Consider the following 20,018-nt stretch of genomic DNA (forward strand, 5'->3'; position numbering starts at 1 on the left):
TTTATACTTTGTTTTATGGAAAATTATATTGGGTTTAGCTAACATTTCTAGAATATACTTTTGAAATGTTGACTTTCTTTTTCTATATGCTGGGTTTTTTTCTTTAAGAGTAAAATCATTAAAATGAAAACAAAAAAACTAGTAATAGTGAATCTGATTTTTTGAGTGATTTTTAAGTGTTTTCAGCTTTCTCATGAATCTTCATTTACACATCCCAATGATAAATTTCATTTTTTTAAAAAAATGCTCCAAGGTTTTTTGTTGTTGTTGTTTTTTCCAAGATGGCTGACTGGAGACGTCAGAAGCCAGTTCTCTTCAGAAAGGGGATCAAAGTTACAGACGAGTGGCCATGATCTGAATGGAAAGCTGAGAGAAGAGAGCCAGGACCTGTTGGAGTTCCCATGGAAATAAGCTGGGGTGTAGAAAAAGGAAAGCTACGAGAGTCTGGCAGAGACTGACTCTTAAGGAACTTAAAATTTGGCAGAAAGGGTAGGTGGGGGTGCTTCTCTACTCCCCTCCCTTCTGTGACAAACTGCTGACCACTAAATTGTCAGAGAGCACCTCTGCCCTTGTGACCTTGGGAAATGCTGTTGGTGGCAATCTGAGAACTTCCTGAGGACAGAGCAGCAGTGGCCAGCTCCTCCAGGTGCACTCGCACTCCCCGCAGGCCTGCACTGAAACGGCAGGTGCCATACCGGCTGTGCACCCAGTGTAGGTCACTGCCTGCCTGAAGAACCTGTCTGTCTGTGTCACCAGACCCCTGCAAACATACCTCAGAACCCACTCTGACTTGGCAATGATAGGGGACTGATAGGGAGGATGCTGGGAAGCTCTGGGTACTCCAGAGAGCTAGCTCTTGGCAGAGGCCGCCCCGCGGGAAAGGGGAATACGGCCTGCCAAAGTGCCCCTTGGAACAAAAGAAATGCAGGTATGGTGCTGATTTCTGAAAGGGGTAGCACCAGTGGCTGGGAAAGATCATGGAAAAGAGGCCATTTCCCACTTCCCCCACCCACCATTGTGGATGCAGAGCAGACTTCCCCTGCTGGGGGCTTGGGCAAGTGCACTTGGAGAAAGCCTTTTCAGTGCATTTCCAGATGGCCGCACCCCCAGTGAAAGTGAGCCTATGCCATTTGGGTTTGCACAAAGGGCAGATCCCATCTTCCCCTCCCTAAACAGAGTGGGCAGCATGGTGGCAACAGAGGACAGACAAGTCACAGAGCTGTCTGCTCTGGACTGGGGGAAGAAGCTGTGCCCCAAGGCCATTTTGCTGATAGCCACCAGAGAGGTCCTTTCACAGACCTCAGTCACACTGCAGACTGGAGTCAAAGGACAGCATCTATGTGAACTGAAGGTCACGAGTCCTGCAACAGGAAAGTGAATCACATTCCTGCCTATCTAGGATGAGAAGCTGCTGCAGCCCCCTAACCCTTATCCCCAAGAGCTCAGCGCATCCTCCTCCTGTCACCCTTGTCAGGGCAGGTGCCTCTATTCATCATCCAGCTACCCAAGGGTAAGCCAGCTGTCATCCTTAAGTGCCATCTACTGGACTGGAGACTGAAGACCAAATAAAAAACCTGCTGCAGAAGGGCATAGTGCTAATGTATGAGATAAACTTCTTGAGACCTCCACACTCCCAGCCCCACAGAAGACAGTGTATCAGTTCATACACCCAATATACTGCTACAACGAGCAGTGTTTGAGAAAGCCACCACACAACAGATATCCATAACCAAGGAACCCATGTAGAGCCTTGGCCTCCTGAAAGCACCTAGAAACAAAGCCAAACAATCATATACAACAAACTCCACAGCCATATCCTCAAGGGAAAAAAGAGTAAAAATTTAAATGTCCCATCCAAAGGATGACTAATTTAAAAATAAGAAGTGACAGCTTCTTCACATGAGAAAGAATCAGCAGAAGAACTCTGGCAATACAAAAAGACAGAGTGTTTTGACACCTTCAAAGGAGTGCAGTATGTTCCCTCAAACATATTTGAGGGAATGATTCAGAAAAGTTTTCCTGATCTTGATAGAGAAGTATTTATTCAGATACAAAAAACTCACAGAACATCTGGGAGGTGCTATATGAGATTAACATCATCAAGAAATATAATCAACAGAGTATCCAGATCAACACTAAAGAAAACATCTTAAAGGCAGCTAGAGAGAAGTGTCAAATTTACCTGCAAAGGAAATTCCAACAGACTAACAGTCGACTTCTCAGCAGAAACCTTATAAGCCAGAAGAGATTCGGGGCCTATTTTTAGCCTTCTTAAAGAAAAAAAAATGGCAGCCAAGAATTTTATATCTTGTCAAGCTAAGCTTCATAAACGAAGGAGAAATAAAGTCTTTCCCAGACAAACAAATGTTAAAAGAATTTGTCACCACTAGACTGGTCATACAAGAAATGCTGAAAGGAGTTATCAACATGGAAGGGGAAGGATGATACCACCATAAAAGCACACATAAGTACAAAGTTCACACATCCTATAAAGCAATTACACGACTGAGATTATAATGCAACTAGCTGATAACACTATGATAGGAACAAAACCTCACATGTCAATATTAAACTTGAGCATAAATAGCCTTAATGTTCCACTTATAGATTAGAAAATTGGATTAAAAAAACAAAACCCAACCATCTGCTGCATACAAGACACCCATCTAACATATAATGACACCCACAGACTCCAAGTAAAGGGGCTGGAAATGATATATGATGCAACTGGAAACAAAAAGAGCAGGAGTTGCTATCCTTATGTCAGATAAAAGAGACTTTAAGCCAATAACATTAAAAAGAAAGACAAAGACAGCATTATATCATAACAAGAGTTCAATTCAACAAGAAGATTTAACTATCCTATATATATATATATATATGTAGATATATAGATACATATACATCCAACACCAGAGCACCCAGATTTATAAAATAAATGCTACTAGACCTGAGAAAAGAGATAGTCATCACTACAATAATAATGGAGGACTTCAATACCCCACTGATAGCATCAGACTGATCACCAAGGCAGAAAACTAACACAGAAACTCTGGACATAAATGTACTTCTGACCAAATGGACTTAATAGACATCTATAGAACATTCCACCCAACAACTGCAGAATACACAATCTTTTATCTGCACATGGAACATTCTCCAAAATCAACCATATGCTTAGCCATAAAGCAAGTCTCAATAAATTCAAAGCCCTGAAATCATACCAAGCATCTTCTCAGACCACAGTGGAATAAAATTAGAAATAAATACCAGGAGAAACTCTAAAAACCACACAAATACTTGGGAATTAAACAACTTGCTCCTGAATAACTTTTGGGTAAATAAGAAATTAAGGTAAAAATAAAAAAAATAGAAACAAATGAAAATAGAGACACAACATATCAAAACTTCTGGGATACAGCAAAAGCAATGCTAAGAGGAAAGTTTATACTGTTAAATACTTACATCAAAAAGATATAAAGATCTCAAATTAACAATCTAATGTCACACCTCAAGGAACTAGAAAAATAAGAACAAACCAAACCTAAAGCTAGCAGAAGAAAAGACTGTTAAAGATCAGAGCGGAACTAAATGAAATTGAAAATTTAAAAAAATCTTACGAAAGATCAACAAAACAGAAAGCTGGTTATTTAAAAGGATAAATAAAATTTATAGACTGCTATAATAATTAATATTAGGTGTCAACTTGACTGGGTTGAGGGATGACTAGATGGTTGGTGAAGTATTGTTTCTAGGTGTGTCTGTGAGGTTGGTGCCAGAGGAGACTGACATTTGAGTCAGTGGACTGGGAGAGGAAGACCCCTCCTCAATGTGAATGGGCACCATCCAATCAGCTGCCAGCATGGCTGGAACACCAAGTAGAAGAGGGGGATAAGCTTGCTTGCTCTGAGTCTTCTCTCTCTCTCTCTCTCTCTCTCTCTCTCTCTCTCCTGCTGGATGCCTGCTTTCTCTCCCACTGCCCAAAACTCAAGGTTTTGGGACTTAACACCAGTGGCCTCTTGGGGGCTCTCAGGCCTTTGGCATCACACAGAGCTTCATTGTCAGCTTCCCTGGTTTAAAGCTTTCAGACTTAGGCTGAGCCTTGCTACTGGTTTCTCTCTGTCCCCAGTTTGCAGATGGCCAATCGTGGGACTTTGCCTTGTAATTGCATAAGCCAATTTTCCCTAATAGACTCCTCTCTCTCTCTCTCTCTCTCTATATATATATATGTGTGTGTGTGTGTGTGTGTATATATATATAAAATATAGACATAGATAGATAGCTATAGAGATATATCTATCTATATCTATCTATCTAGCATCCAGCAATTACTCTCTCTATATATATATCTATATATCTATAGATAGATATAGATAGATAGATATAGAGATATATCTGTATCTAACTATATCTATCTAGCTATCTATCTATATAGAGAGAGATAGAGAGAGAGACAGAGAGAGAGGAGTCTATTAGGGAAAATCTCTCTCTCTCTCTCTCTCTTTCTCCCTATAAAAGTGAGAACACTACATGTTCTCACTTTTGAGTAGAAACTAACCAGTGGATACACATTGACATAAAGATGGAAATAATAGGCATTGGAGCTCCAAAAGTGGAGACGGAGAGGAGGCTGAAGGTTGGAAAATTATCTATTGGGTATAAAGTTCACTATTTGGGTGATGGTTTAATAGAAGCCCAAGTCTTACCATCGCACAATATAACCATATAATAAACCTGCACATGTACCCTCTGGATCTAAAATAAAATTTAAAAATTTTTAATTAAAAAAATTTAAAAAATTAAATATACACTAAGGTAAATTATACAAGCCATAAGTACAGAATAAAGACATATATATTTTAAATTTTAGCCAAATGATATTCTTCCATGGCTATGGAACACTTTATACTACAGTTAGAGAACAGCCAACTTCCTGGCATTTGCTCTTACAGAGACATTTGACTACAGGACCACTGAATTCAAGGCTTACTGATTTACCCCAAAGATGGAGAATAATAATTCTGATTCTCATTCATAAGCAGGTTTCTGCTTGACAGTTTTGATATATGCACATTCTGTAGACTGAGGGGGAAATGGATATTTATCATGAATTTACAATTTTCCACACTGTATCTCAGGTGGTTTACATTTATTATACATTATTCTTCCAACAACCCTATTAAATATTCCCCCATTTTCAAGAAAAATTAACTAGTACTTCAAGTTTAAGTAACTCACCTAGTCAGTAAACAAGGACTGAAACAGTCTGTCTAACTCTAAATTCTGTGTTTTCTCACACCATCCCATAACCAAGAACACCACACACCTCTCAAGTAAGGGAGTTCCACAGAAATTCTGAGTCCTCCTAAATAATCTTTGGTTCCCAAGTGATGTTTGACAAAGAATGTGAGTGTATTCTTATAAACAGTTGATACATTCACTTAAATTGTTGGAATGCTACTCTTTAAAGTGAGATGCATAGATTATAAATTTTTTTCTTTATTCATGTACACATCCTATCTGGGCATCAAAGCAAACATATCACAAAATGCCTCTTAATCAATAGCAAATTATACAATAAAAAGATATCAAGAAGAGTTTGGTTTGATAGAATTTCTCTACATTACTCAGGCCGGGCGCAGTGGCTCATACTTGTAATCCCAGCACTTTGGGAGGCCGAGGTGGGTGGATCACGAGGTCAGGAGATCGAGACCATCCTGGCTAACATGGTCAAACCCCATCTCTACTAAAGATACAAAAAATTAGCCGGGCGTGGTGGTGGGTGCCTGTAGTCCCAGCTACTCGGAGAGGCTGAGGCAGGGGAATGGCGTGAACCTGGGAGGTGGAGCTTGCAGTGAGCCGAGATTGCGCCACTGCACTTCAGCCTGGGTGACAGAGCGAGACTCCATCACAAAAAAAAAAAAAAAAAGAATTTCTCTACATTACTTTTGCCTACTTTATTATTCTACATTATTTTGTCCTGTATTTGTTCTATAGATTTCATTTTTGTCCTGTAGATTTCATCATTAAGTTATGTACAGGCTGGAAAAGTGGAAAAGATGACCAGTTGATCCATTGCACTACAGAACTACAACTGAGAACATTTAGAAGTTTCATTGATAGCTATGTTCACAAGTTAGAGATTAATCTGATCCCATGGCTGGAAGGACCATAGGGCCCAATGTTCTCATTTTAGAAGGGAGGAACTATTATAAAGTAGAAGCAGCACTAGAGATAGACTAGAGATTGGGTTTTAGTTTTGACTCTTCCACTAATTTGCTATGGAGCTGGAGGAAGTCCCTTTGGGCCTAGCTGTGTAAACTCATGGGGAAAAGTAACAAAGGAGGATAAATACAGCGGGAATCCTGGCTGCAGGGCACCATTGCCTTTTCTTGCCCATCCTAATTCTAGATCCAACTTGAGCTCTTGACTTGTCTGAAGTTCCTTGGCATTTTAATGAAAATACAGCATTTTCTTCAGAATCCATTTTAAAGAAAAGCCCAAGAGGTAGGTAGGGTATCCAGATCCTCATTATGGCCCCAAATAGAAGATGATTGGACTATGGCACAGGCTGGTGACTGGTAAATCTCTTCACGTGAACTATATTTAAAACAATTCAGGTCATAATTTTCCTTCAGTGTGACTGTAGGGGCAAGCTCTCCCATGGTACCCCGGGTCCCTAGTAGCGTTCCTTTCAAAGCTGGCACTTGATACCGCAAATTTCATTTGACACATTTATGCGCTTTTTTTCTAATAAAGGAATTTAGTGGTGTCCCCCTCACAACCTTCAGCTCAATCATCTTTTTCAATCTGCTCTCCTGGTATTGCCTGCAGTCCTATCATGAACCCTCAGCAGCCGGGTCCCAGAGCAACTCAACTGCAGGCAGCACTGTTGCCATGGCAACGTCTGTTAGACCTAGCTCCATCACTTTCTTCAAAAATTAAAGTCTTCTACAGAGATCCCAAAGTTAATGAATTTTTGGTTAATTTGGCCTTTAAGTTTGTGTCAGAATATCCAATAATAATACAGATCAGTATTTAAAGTTTAATTAGTGATTTATCCGCAACGCGTAGGGGAGAAGTGGATAGGAAAAGGGGACTTATCTTTTAATGCAAACGTAAATACCATGTATTGTTCTCTCTCAGAGATGAGGAGATAAGCACATACTAGTTTTTGGAGGAGCCACCGTGGACAGCTTCAATGGGGATTGCAAATAGTTTGTTAAAGAGATTGCTTAAGGAAGACACATTTATGGTACAATAAGCATTTTTCTATGGCTGGCTATGTCATCTTTGAATGATATGTAAGGTGCCTGCTGTTACACCTCAAACTGCCTTCTCCTAAGCAGGCCCAGGCTCAGGTTGGCAGAAGGCAGAGGGAAGGCTGCCAGACATACCCAGAGACTAGACTGAGAAACAGTGATCTGCAAATCACCTGAATGTCATTACACTTTGTTGGCAAAACTCCCAAACCTGACCCTGTCAAGCACGACATATATCTCACTGTGCAACCTGGGACCCAACCCAGATGGCAGTGTGGGGCCTGAAGCTTGAGGAGGGGCAGGCAGCAGAAAGTCGCACTTGGAAGGCCTGACTGCCAACCTCTGAGTTCACAGCCTTTGAACTGGCCATGGCATTAGTAAGTAAAAGCCACTCCACAATGATATGTCATCCCGATGGCCTAGCAAACAGAGGCTGGAAAAAAGCCATAAAAACAGGGTGCTCTTGTTACTACAAACAATTGTTACTACAAGGAATTTTTAAAGTAATACATTTTGATTTTGGGGGAGCAGGAAGAGGTTATAATGTACAACCCTCTTAAAGGAAGAATGAGAAAACTGGCACAGAGGGTAAAATGATTTCCCTAAGGCCACTTCACTGGTTGACCATGCAGTTAGTTCCCCATATTCCTAATTCAAGGTCTTTCAAATACATCCCCTTTGAAATTTGCTTTGCTGCCAAAGTGGAGGATTAGGACACACATTACCTCTGAGAAGCTCAAGGTTGAGGCTGCACAGAGTTTCTGTTTCATTTCAACTCCTCAGCCACAAACCAGGAACATCCATCAAGTCTAAGCATTCGTTGTGGGAAGTCTTTGTGTCCACTTGGACCCTAAGTTGTGACCCTAACGGCTTTAGTTAGATGTGATATGAGATGTGTTGATAAATATATTTTTATAAAACCTCCTCTTTTTAAAAGCATCTGGAGTAGTCAGGAGATAGACAGCTATGGCTTAAAATACCAGGATTTGAATCACATGTCACTACTTTCTAGGTGTGTGATCTTGGTTAATCAATTAATCTCTTTGTGTCCGTTTTCTTAATCTGTAAAATGAGGGACCTGATGCCTAAATAATCCTATTTCACGGGACTGCTGTGAGAGAATGCATGACAGTGCTACTGCTCCCTAGTATCTCTTATCACAGTATGGCCTTCTTTACTATCACCTTACTCTCTTTGATCATACTCCTTCATTTCAGGACACACACAGTAGTCCTCAAAGGCAGTATCTGAGCTGCTTGAGCACCGATGCTGGAACACAAGGCAACTTGCTGGGGAAAAGGAAGGGATCTCTGATCTCAAATCAAGCACTTTTTCCTGATCATGTTTAAGGTCCAGCTCATGTCTATGGAGGGCTAGCAGGAGGGATTCATGCAAGGGCCTTTCTATCCTGGAGGTGAGGGATGGACAGAACAGGAACAGGCAAGAAGTGAATGAGAACTCAGCACACATGGTCTAGGGGGTTGGTTCCATATTATCCATGGACAAAAGAAATCCCAACACTGCCACCAGTAGGGGAAGAGGAGTGAGCCAGTAAGTAGAACACATCTGTAAGGCTCTTGTAGGTCTAAATTCTGATTTCTGGGGTGGGACTGGGCTTCATACTGGGGTGGGGCTTTATTATCTCAACAGAGTTGTCTTTTTAACATCTGAATGGGTCTGGTCTTACATAGGCTACCCAATTGTGTTGATGACCAGGAATGGTTTCAATGAGGGATTATGAATTGGGCCCAATACATATTCAGAAGAGAGAATAAGAGTTTCTTATCCTGAAGCTAATGATAACTAGTCACATTAAATATATCAAGCTAAAGCTCTAGATTTAGTATGTGACAAAAAGTATACACCAAGGCAGACACAAAACCATCTTATAATCATGTGTTGTATGATTCCATTTACATCAGCTCTCCAGAATAGATAAATCCATAGCAGATTGGCAGGTACCAAGCGCCTGGGGAGGGGAAGATGGGAGTCACTGCTTAATGGCTATGGGGCTGTGATTTGAGGTGATGAAAATGTTTTGGAACGAGATAGAGGTGATGATTGTACAACACTGTGAATGTACTAAGTGCCAGTTAATTGTTACTTGAAAATGGTTAATTTTATTTTATGTGAATTTCACCTCAGAAGAAAAGTACATGCCAAAAGTAATACTTAAAAGTCACCGGGCATCTATCACTTAAAAATGGCTCCTCAATAGTGGAAGAACAACCTGAATCCTGAGTTCATGTTCACATAGATTTATAACAACACTCTGAATAAATAATGACATTTATTAAAAAGTCTCACTTGGCCCTGTTTGAGATGGGGCTTTGGAAATCACACTCCAGAAGGCAGGGAAGATGCCACTACTAGCAGTTGGTAGGTGGTTAATGAATACTTAATATCAGCCACATCTCAAAACAGCAGTGGCCCCATATTTCAGAGATGGCCACCTACAAACCCAGATCAACCTGCTCTGTTAGGTTGGGGGAACTGATCACTGTGTTGTTACTTTCACTTTATTCTTGGCTAATTTTATCTCTTCCCTATGACTTCCTGCAAAGACAGAGAGAAAGATCTAGGTTCAGTTACTTGTATCAGATTTGGATGTATCATGTTTGTAGATCATCTGCCCTTCTTTTTCCTTCTACAACCACATTGAAGGAGGACGCAGCTGAGAGGGCACTGCCAGTTCTCTGAATACTCACATCTCCTGGGCAATGAAGATAGAAAAATTCCCCATTCATTCACTGAGTATGAAGGTGCCTGGAAAAGGGAAAGTCTTCTTAGAAAGGACAAAGAATTTTGATGGGACACAGCTTGTTTGGGAACCACATGGAAATTTGCGTTGATGGAGATCTAACAGGGACTGGGTCCATTGCCATTTCTGACATGAGGCAACACTGGAAGAGGGGGCTGTTATCTTTGCCTCTGCTGCTTTCTCCTCCCCAGAGTACATATTTCACCTGCTTCTGCTTATTTGCTTCTCACCACCTTTTCATGACGATGATAACAATAATGATATCACCAAACTGTCATTAACTAATAACCTCTGCGTGACAGATGCTGAAACTGACAACATGTATTATTTCTAAGCCCTCATAGGAAACTTTTAAGGTGATTATTATTAACTCCATTTTATATTTGAGGTAAGTGGGGCTTAGGTGTCACAGAGCTGTGGGGCAGAACGAAAAAACTGACATTGCTTTTGATCATAATAACTGGCTTGCTTTTCCTAAATATAAAAAAGCCAAAGTATCTGAATGAAAAAAAAAGAGAAGGAAAATGACCATATACATATTTATACTTTAAGAAATCAAACTGCAGCCCCTTTAAGGACCCCAAGACTACAGTGTCAACCAACTAACAAATCAATGCCTTGGAATTTGATGGGCATGGATTATGCACTCTGCTGTGTGCTTGGTATCATGAACAAGAGAGAAACAGACACTTGTTTAGTTTGAGGGGCATTGAAAATGTAACTATTTGCTAATGGGAATAGGAATACAATCAAACTCAGAAAATAACCAATTCTGTGATTTTTTTTTTCTAAGAAAGGTAAACAGGAACATCCATCTCCAAGGTTCTCATAAAAAAAAGAAAAATAAATACATATGTATGTTTCTTGACATCTTAAAGCATGCTTCAGTGTGAGCACTTGGAGTTGGAAGATCATTCTATGTTAATAAGGGCAGACAATAATTCAAGCTTCCTGGCTTCCTCTGATCTTCAATGTCTTCTTCTGACATACTGGGAGATCATATCTAGAGGCACAGGGGAAACGCTAGCTCTCATGTTTACTCTGCAAAAGGAGAAAACCCAAATGCTGTTTCCCGTGAACATGAGTGTCACTGAAGGACACCTCAACCTCTGTGTAACGTGCATCTCAACCACCAGTCTGTGGAAACTAGGAGGCAGGAGCCATATCTATTTACCACATCCCTGTATTCTCCAGATCCAGAACAGAGCCTGACACCTACAGAGGACTCAAATATATCTGTCAACTGAGTAAAAGAGGAAGTGAGCACACGCATTCTGTGCAGACAGAAATATTCTAGCAAGATGAAGTTGATAGACTATAGTCTGGCAATTCTGATATGTATATATTTGTTGGTTTAAATTGGTCTTGACAAGTTAAGTGGTAAAATTTTTAAAAAACAAAACACAGCAAAAACCAAAGTTGTCCCCAGAATAATGGGTCAATAATGTTTCATAATCCAGGATTCCCCAACAATTCTAAAAACGTCTTTACCACAGTCTTCCTTACATTTATATGTTCTAAAAACTATGCTAACTCTAAATTTAATTACACGGCATTATTTTGAAAAAATAATAGGCAAAAAAGAACGCTGGTATAATTCACATAATTTAAGCAAAATACAGGCACTGACAGAAATTTAGAGAAAATTAGAAGGGGGCTCTTTAGAAAAAAATGGAATAAATGTGGGTAAAAATCTAACCATAATTAATTGTAACCAAATAATACATTATGAATTGGCTCTGTGCTCATCTTTACCTGCTTTGCAACCTCATTCTCTAACACATATTGAAACGAATATTGAAATCATATTGAATTTTTTTTTTTTTTTGAGACAGAGTCTCACTCTGTCGCCCTGGTTGGAGTGCAATGGTTAAGATCTCAGCTCACTGCACCTCTGCCTTCCGGGTTCAAGCGATTCTCCTGCCTCAGCCTCCCAAGTAGCTGGGATTACAGGCACCTGCCATCATGCCAGGCTAATTTTTGTATTTTTGTAGAGATGGGGTTTCATCATGTTGGCCAGGCTGGTCTTGAACTTCTGACCTCATGTGATTTGCCTACCTTGCCCTCCCAAAGTGCTGGGATTACAGGCGTGAGCCACCGCACCTGGCCCCAAATCATTTTTTTTCTAACAAATATTTTCATTATTTACATAACATAGAAACATCTGGAAAAGTAAAGACAAGAGTGTTGCTTTTTTTAAATGCATCCTGTAGACATACTAGTAAAATTTGATGTTGTTGGGAAAAACTGAAGACAATACTAGCTATATGAGAAATAAAACAACAAACAAAAATGTAATAATTAAACTTTTCTTAAAAGCCCTAGGTTTCTTTCGGAAACACCGTTAAAATTTCCCATGTTTGAAATTATACGTGCCTCTTTACAAAAAAAAAAAACAACAAAAAAACCAGAACAATCACAAACTTCATCTCAGATGAAATGCATTCTGTCAAAACTTGAACTAATAATTATGGTGACATTTCAGTAGTGAAAGGGATTACCTCAAAAGGTCATGTCAACTCAACACTGACTGATGACAACCACAGCCAGCCAATTAATTAATGCTAGGGACACAATGTGGGTTTTTGTTTTTACAACTAAATACCACGTATCTAGCAACCTAATAGACCTTTCTCCAGAGAAATATAACCCTAATATTATGTTAGATTATTATGACCAGAAGGAAGAAGCTATAAATCTTCTTTAGGAAACAAAAATACATTTTATCTGATTCTATTTTCCTAAGGAGAAGGGAGAATGAGGGGAAAAATTGATTTCATCCAAGTATGTCCATGTTAAAAACATGGAAGGCAGCCACTACTGATGACTATTAGGCAAACTGAATTGCTGTAAACTGTCTCCTCTTAGTTAACATTGTTACTATTATTTTTCAGTCCATATGGAGAAATGAACTTGAATTTTTTCTCTGTGGAAAGCGTAGATCACACTGTGAGCTCTGCACTTATGATTCTTGCATCACCTGTGGATCTCAGGAAGTGCCTGAATCCTTCATTAGACTGTAAATTGCCTTATATTTTACAAGGAATCAAAATTTTTGATTCTCTACAGTTCACCTATGAGCTTCAGGAGAAAAGGTATTTTCAGAATGAAGCATTCTTCCAAACAGCTGCTTACCCAACATGAGGGAAGCTGGTTTGAGTGATGGTTGGTGCCTGTGCCACAGGGTGTTGAATATTTTTCATATTACCCTTAAACGATTATCAAACATATGCATATATATATATATATATATATATATATAGTAGCTATTACATAGTAGGTACTTAATAATTGGTGGCCACTAATATTGTCCACTGGAAAACCATAAACCTGGATTCTGAAAAAAACAAAAGCCTACTTAGATCGGTTTGTTGAAATGAGGATGGGTGTGGGAGGTATATGAACATGACACTCTTAGAAGGGATCACAGAGAATCAACATTCAACCCTATTGAACACAGTAGCTTGTCTATTCCACATTTCCAATCTATTGCACAACATCCAATGCTGCCCCTGCTCATGGGCATGATGGCATTAAGCCTTACACTGAATAGTCTTGGGCATAAAATCAATGAACTAGTTTTAAAACATTGGTGAAGATGAAGTTGGTGCTGCTGTTCAAAATAAGGATTTGATGAGAGCTTTTTCAGAATCGAAACAATTTCCCTCAAAACCTAAATCAATATATTTTTAACTCCCTGGCATCATCCACATTCCTTTAAAAATAAATTATCTTCTTAATTATAATAGTAACGAAAAATTAAACTCCATTTTTCCCTTCCTTTGTTATTTAAATAATCTTAAAGCTAAGGTGAGTAGACAGATCACCATTGGACACCAAGTGAAAAAGCACTGTCTGCATGGACTTGCTGAAATCTCCAGTGAATCTGGGAGTGGCCCTGGACACAGCACTCCCTGGTCTAAAGTCCCTGCAAGCAATGCCTCTAGGAGAGATTCAGTCCAGCTTTAAGTATTTTCCATTACTATCTTGCACTATTATTTATTTTTCTACTTGATTAATGAACTGTTGGTGTGACAGATGACCTACCATTTTCCCTGTAAAATGACTTAAGGCACCAACGACATGAAGTAAGACTCATTTCTCTAGGTATCTAATCTAGGGAATGTTATTTTTGGTAATAGAGAAATTGTTTTTCCTATTTGTACAGTCTATGAAGGGTAAATGGTATCCTGATTGAAATTGTTGGAAGACATTTTTCTGCATTTCATAAATAAATGACTTTTCACTCGCCATGGGTATTTTGTACTCTACACTTTCATGGGTATTACAATGTCCAGTTCTACTTGGTACATATCAGAGCTCAGCCCAGTTTGCAATGTGGTGTTCTTTATGGCTGCATGGATTAGGGTAAGAGCAGGTTTCCAGGCAGACAAATGGATCCCCATCCCAGCACAAAAACAAAACATCCTCAAGGTCCGTATTATTATAAGAGTCATCGGCAGACTTAATTGTGAGCAAATGGTGGTGCACATAGGAATCCTTACAGATTCATGGAGTTGTGATATGGGATTTCAACACCTCATTGGACCTTAACCAACCTATGAAACTAATATTGTAAGTAATCAATATGTACACACAATGAACAAAGTTATTATTCTGTTTATCACATGCAAGTTCCCTAATAAAGGCACATCTCCAGCTGTCACAGGTAGAACAAAGCATTAACAGGTCTGATTACTCGCAAGTCCTACAACCCTTCTACTGTGCTATACCTGTGGCTATGTACAGTTTTCTTTAGATCATAAGATCAGTTATCTGGATATCTTCCTTAATAAAAAATGAAAGAGAACAGGCATGAAGGCTATTTGAACCTGGGAGCTACGACAGATATGGAGCATGTTTGGCCAAAGTGAGGCAAAGATGAGAGCGATGCATATGGTCATGAGATGAGCATGGCTGTGGCAGCGAGGCAGATGGAGAGTGAGAGGGAGGTGGTGCTCACCACTGCCTCCTCCACTGGCTCCTCAGCCCGAGTGTCCATTCCAAGGTCCAGCCCAACGGCAGGTGTGACAGCAGCCAGAGGCTCCTCTGCTTTTGGCTCTGTGGGTGGAGCCTGTTCAGATTCAGCCTTGGAGTGTTTGTTTTGAGGGTTAGAGGAAAAAGATTCAACAGGTAAATAGATAACATTACAGAATACTGGACAATTAAGATTTTCTTTGTCATCCCATAGGCAACTAGCTTCATGAAATCCGTGCTGGAGAAAAGCCCCCATTTGCCATCATAGGCTTTTAGAGAATGGAAAAGACTAGAAATAAAATCTTATTAAGCTTCTGCTTTACCATCATCAAGACTGTCATTTCCCTTGAAGTCAGGCAAGACTTACCATTTTACCTACCCATTTTACTTACTTGCAACATTTTGACTACCCACTTACCTATGATAGCTATAAGAGGTTCTGCCATTTTCCAGAGAGAGAGAGAGACAGAGACAGAGAGAGAGAAAGAGACAGAGATAGAGACAGAGACGGAGACAGAGACAGAGAGAAAGGATTCTAGGAGGACCCACAATTATTTGCCAGTGGGAAGGAGTAAGGAAGAAATCGCAGGGCACACAGTTCCAGGGCCTTTCAGTTTTATGAATATGCATTGCACCAAAAAAATCAAAGAGTCATTCTAATAGTCAGACTAAAATGCATTCATTTGACCCAACAGGTCACCATGAAGCTAGTGTTCCACTTCCAAGGCTGGGAAGAACAGAATCAGCTACCTGGCTATTTGCTACTACAATCATAGATACTTTACTGCCTTGTTGTAAATTCCTGTTCAGTCCCTTTTTCCCTTTCTCCCTCCAACAAAATCCTTAGTAATGCATTTATTTCAAATAATAGTTGTTTAAAGAACCACAGGGCAATATTCTCCATGGTTTCAATTATACCCCCTGAATTGTGTAGGCAGGGTGAGGTCTTTTTGTCCCAACAAGACATATAAACATCATCCTGATTTCAATTACATATATGGTGAATCAGGCTTCTGGCATCTCTTAGATCAAGGCCTTTTTAGTTTTAAAATTAGCAATATAAACTAACAGCAAGCCATTAAAAGCACCACAGCCAATGCATGTTACTACAAATACTGAAAATATTCCTTCTTTTTCCATTCTTATTAATATAAATAAACATATTTATCTAGCATGATTCTTTCACTAAATGAATGGCCATTAGAGGGCTCATAAGATCCTTTTCTATCACCAGAACACTTAAACTAAAAAAAGTTTAAAAGTGATTTCCCAGTGGAGTAAGAAGTCTCTAATTAATGCTGTGATTGGAGAAATCAGTAACTTCTATCCAACTCACCATAAGCAATCAAAACGCACCTCTATTTGTCCTGTACATTTATCTGAGTCAGTGCACATGGCAAGTTCCACAGAGAAGTGCTGGAAAAGTTATGCTGAGATAATACAAAATGAATATGAATAGCCTAGTGTTGGACAAATACACAAAGTATTTGTCTTATGTTTCCCACCAAATCATTCCATTTTTATGCATGCCAGGATCACACGACTATTCTTTTCAAAGGACATAATAAATTCAAGGGACTGGTAGACAAGTGTGCAGACATTTGATTTTTATGGGCTTTTTTTCAGCTTTAAGAGGTGGCCTGACATAATTTTTAAGGAAGAATGAGATAAAATTCACACTAATATGCTCTCAAGAGTCCTTTATGGAAAAATACTTCACTTTTATTGTTTGAAAAGAATTATCTTCATAATGGAACAAGTTTTCATAACAGCAAACAGATACTGTAAGTGCTCAGGGAATGATCTTACCATTTGGGAAGTCAAGGTGATTTGCTATGACAGCCTGGTATCAAATGACCTTCACAATGAAGGATAAAAGGGTAATTTGAGAAAACACCAAGAAATCCACGAGCAGATGCTGTTCACTGCAAGCTGAGTCTACTCTATGGAAGAAGTAAGATCGAAGCCAGATGAGAAGCCAAGAGATGTTTTAAAACATGAGCCAAAGAAATATAACATCATATATTTTATAAAATGCAAAGATATCTCAAAATGCAAAAAATATTTGCACCAGAGTCTGGGTTTCTTAGAAGTCTGAAGAAATTCTGACATTTTTTATAAGGCAAGAATAAATAGCTAGGGTGATTTTATAAATGAGTCTAATTGCATTTGCTTGTTGAAATTTGACAGTGCAGCTGTGGTCTAGTATAAAGAGAACACAGGATTGCTTATGTCCCCACAAGTCACAAGATGTTTCACATACGACAATAACACATGAAATTTTACAATATGGCATTACAACTTAACCTAAATTCCAGGAGGATAGTATAACTCACTAAATGATGAGTAACAATGAAGCATGGTTATATATAAAATCAGCTACCCAAATTTAGAAATAGAGGCCACCTTTCTATTCCAAGATAATGTAAAATTGTAAGTATTTTGTCAAGAAAGAGGGAAAAGCAAAGATAAAATGTGAGCAACCGCTTGTGGAGAGATTTAATATAGTCCTGTGGGAATTGTGCCCTACCTTCACTGTTTTTCCTACAAGATGCCTCCCTTGAAAGACATTGCAAATGGGTTGATCCCATGCCACACCTATTTTGGAGTGCTGAGAATGATTTCCTATTGTTTGCTTCAGTAGCAGTCATTACACACTCAGAGAAGAGGTACATCCTTTACAGATATTGGTGGCAGCAGATGCCACAATGGTTTAACTCTGAGGACCATAAACCAATTCTTCCTTTAGAATAAAATGAGGAGTGTAGCCTTGCAGCACCTTTTCTGGTATCCTTTGTGATAAGATGAAAGGCGGGTCAATACAGAGGAAGAGGAGATGGGTTGGGACAGCAGGGGCAGAAGTCTAGTCACATCCAATGTGGCCTTGTATCCAGTTTCTCCAATCCTGAGAGAGCTAATTTAGTGAGAACTCCAAAGGGCTTTAGAGGCAACCCTGAGCCCTGAGCAAGAGTTACTGATTCAAAAGGGTTTAAACCTGTACTCAAAAGATGTCCTGCGGGGCTGTATGATGCAGGCTGGGAGATGTACAGCTGATTACCAACTTCACCCCCTACCTCACTCAGAATAGTCAATGAGCCAAACACGGATGTTTTCTTGCTCCTGGGAAATCGTGTACAATCACGACTCACTGGGAGACATCAGTTCACTGTGATTTCCTAGATCAGAGGGCAGGACCAAGGTTAGCAGCATTTGCAATGCTGAACATGACAAAGCTAAGTTCCCCATGGAAAGAAGGGGCAAGATGTCTGCTTCAGAGAATACATACAAACAGAAGAGAAAGACAAGCATGGAAGCTCCTAGGACCAGCCATGGATGATAGGGGAAAGGTTCACTGAAACTTAAAAACCACTGAATTCTAGACCTGAATCTTTTGCATCCGTGTAGTAGGTGTGAGTTTAATTATAACCAATTGCCTTTCCTTTTATACTGGTATTTCTCCATTTCTCATAAACCATTCATGATTGATAATTAAAAATTCCATTCTCCATCTCCATCACTCAGCTGGAGAATCACCAATGAACATGAAGAATGAGTTTCACTGGCTCCATTACTAACACAAGTATAATTTGTATTTGAAACATTTAAATATTTATTTGCAGGCCAGAGAGACTCTGCCTTTCAGCTGGTTGCCCAAAAGGCAAAAGTGTGACAATCTATTGACAAGGTATGAGAGACACACCTGTCTTTGCAAATATATCAAACCAGCCTTGAAGACAAACTTTCCAGAAGAGAATTCCTTACTTAAAATAGTTTAAAAGAAATCATTCTATTTAATCTCAATTCCAAGCATCCAATATGAAAGGCAGGAGCTGGGATAAGTATGCACTATTCTCATGAGAAAACCATAGTGCTACAAATAACCCTCATGAACTAGTCCTCAAAGAGCCCAAATCCTCTGAAGTGTAGCAATGACATGCTCAAAAGTGATATCTCTTAAGGTCTCTTCATTCATCTTTACTAGTAAGCTTTAAGCTGTTGCTAAAAATGTTTCCCATCATAACTGCAACACTGATCTTTTAAGAATCTCCTCTAACGCCAGGAGTAACTATTTCTGTTTCTTACTCATCCCCTAACTAAGCTTTTCTCTCTCCTCATTTGGTATCAAATTAGGAATCACAACTCTACTATGCATTACTGCTTTCTACCTCTCACAAAGTGGAGGGATGAGATGATAAATGGGGTAGTTTCAGGTTCAAGAAACAAACAAGGATTTATTTTGAAGCATGAATTCTTGAGGCAATTTCACTTTAAATACTGGAACTTAAGTTATATTCACATGGAAATATACATGTCTTTAATGGATTCACTGTGTTCTGCTGGGGTTCATAATTAGGAGACTAGTTTTTGCTGGAATGACTGTGCCTGTGTGAATAGAAATAACCAAATACAAAGTCACACTGAGGTTTTACAGACACATTCTCTCCTGTTTTCTAGAAAAGTACAGGATCCAGAAGCCACATTCTGGATATTCAAACTCTAGACAGCCTAGAATGATCAGCTTTAGAACATTCAGTGATAACTAACAACTTCCTGAGAGCACAAACCCAAATCAACTTACCAAGTTGCAGATCATACTCTGGTCTGTCTGCATTGTGAATAATGAAGTATCCTGGGGCTAAAAATCAAGGATAAAAATAGAAGATGTTTTTTAAAGATATTTAAATTAGCTACCATCAATTGTGTCTGCCTATCTATCTATCTATCTATCTATCTATCCATCTATCTATTTATCGACACTCTATCTATCTAATTTTCTTTTTGAGAAAGGGTCTCCTCTGTTCCCCAGGCTGGAGTATAGTGGTATGATCATGCTCACCGCATTCTCCACCTCCCTGGGCTCAGGCGATCTACCTCAGCCTCCTGAGTAGCTAGAAGTACAGGCGCACATCACCACGCCTGGCTAATTTTTGCATTTTTTTGTATAGACAGGGTTTCATCATGTTGCCCAAGCTGGTCTCGAATTTCTGGGCTCAAGCAAACTGCCGAGCTTGGCCTCC

The 20,018-nt window shown here is 39.4% G+C and overlaps 1 protein-coding gene across 2 annotated transcripts in view; it reads right to left on the bottom strand.

Annotated features, from left to right (window-relative positions):
• The window catches only part of LOC100995139 (amphiphysin), a 246,390-nt gene that overhangs the window by 19,027 nt on the left and 207,345 nt on the right, over positions 1-20,018 (bottom strand). Inside the window, exons 16-17 of one of the 2 annotated variants that reach the window (XM_003812226.4) lie at positions 19,580-19,636; positions 14,987-15,112 (exon numbers count right to left, since the gene is read on the bottom strand). In XM_003812226.4, coding sequence (XP_003812274.2) covers positions 14,987-15,112; positions 19,580-19,636 — 183 coding nt within the window. The remainder of the gene's footprint in view (positions 1-14,986; positions 15,113-19,579; positions 19,637-20,018) is intronic. The other variant, XM_003812227.4, reaches the window with a different exon arrangement.

Source organism: Pan paniscus, chromosome 6 (assembly GCF_029289425.2).
Source record: "Pan paniscus chromosome 6, NHGRI_mPanPan1-v2.0_pri, whole genome shotgun sequence".
Lineage (NCBI taxonomy): Eukaryota > Metazoa > Chordata > Mammalia > Primates > Hominidae > Pan > Pan paniscus.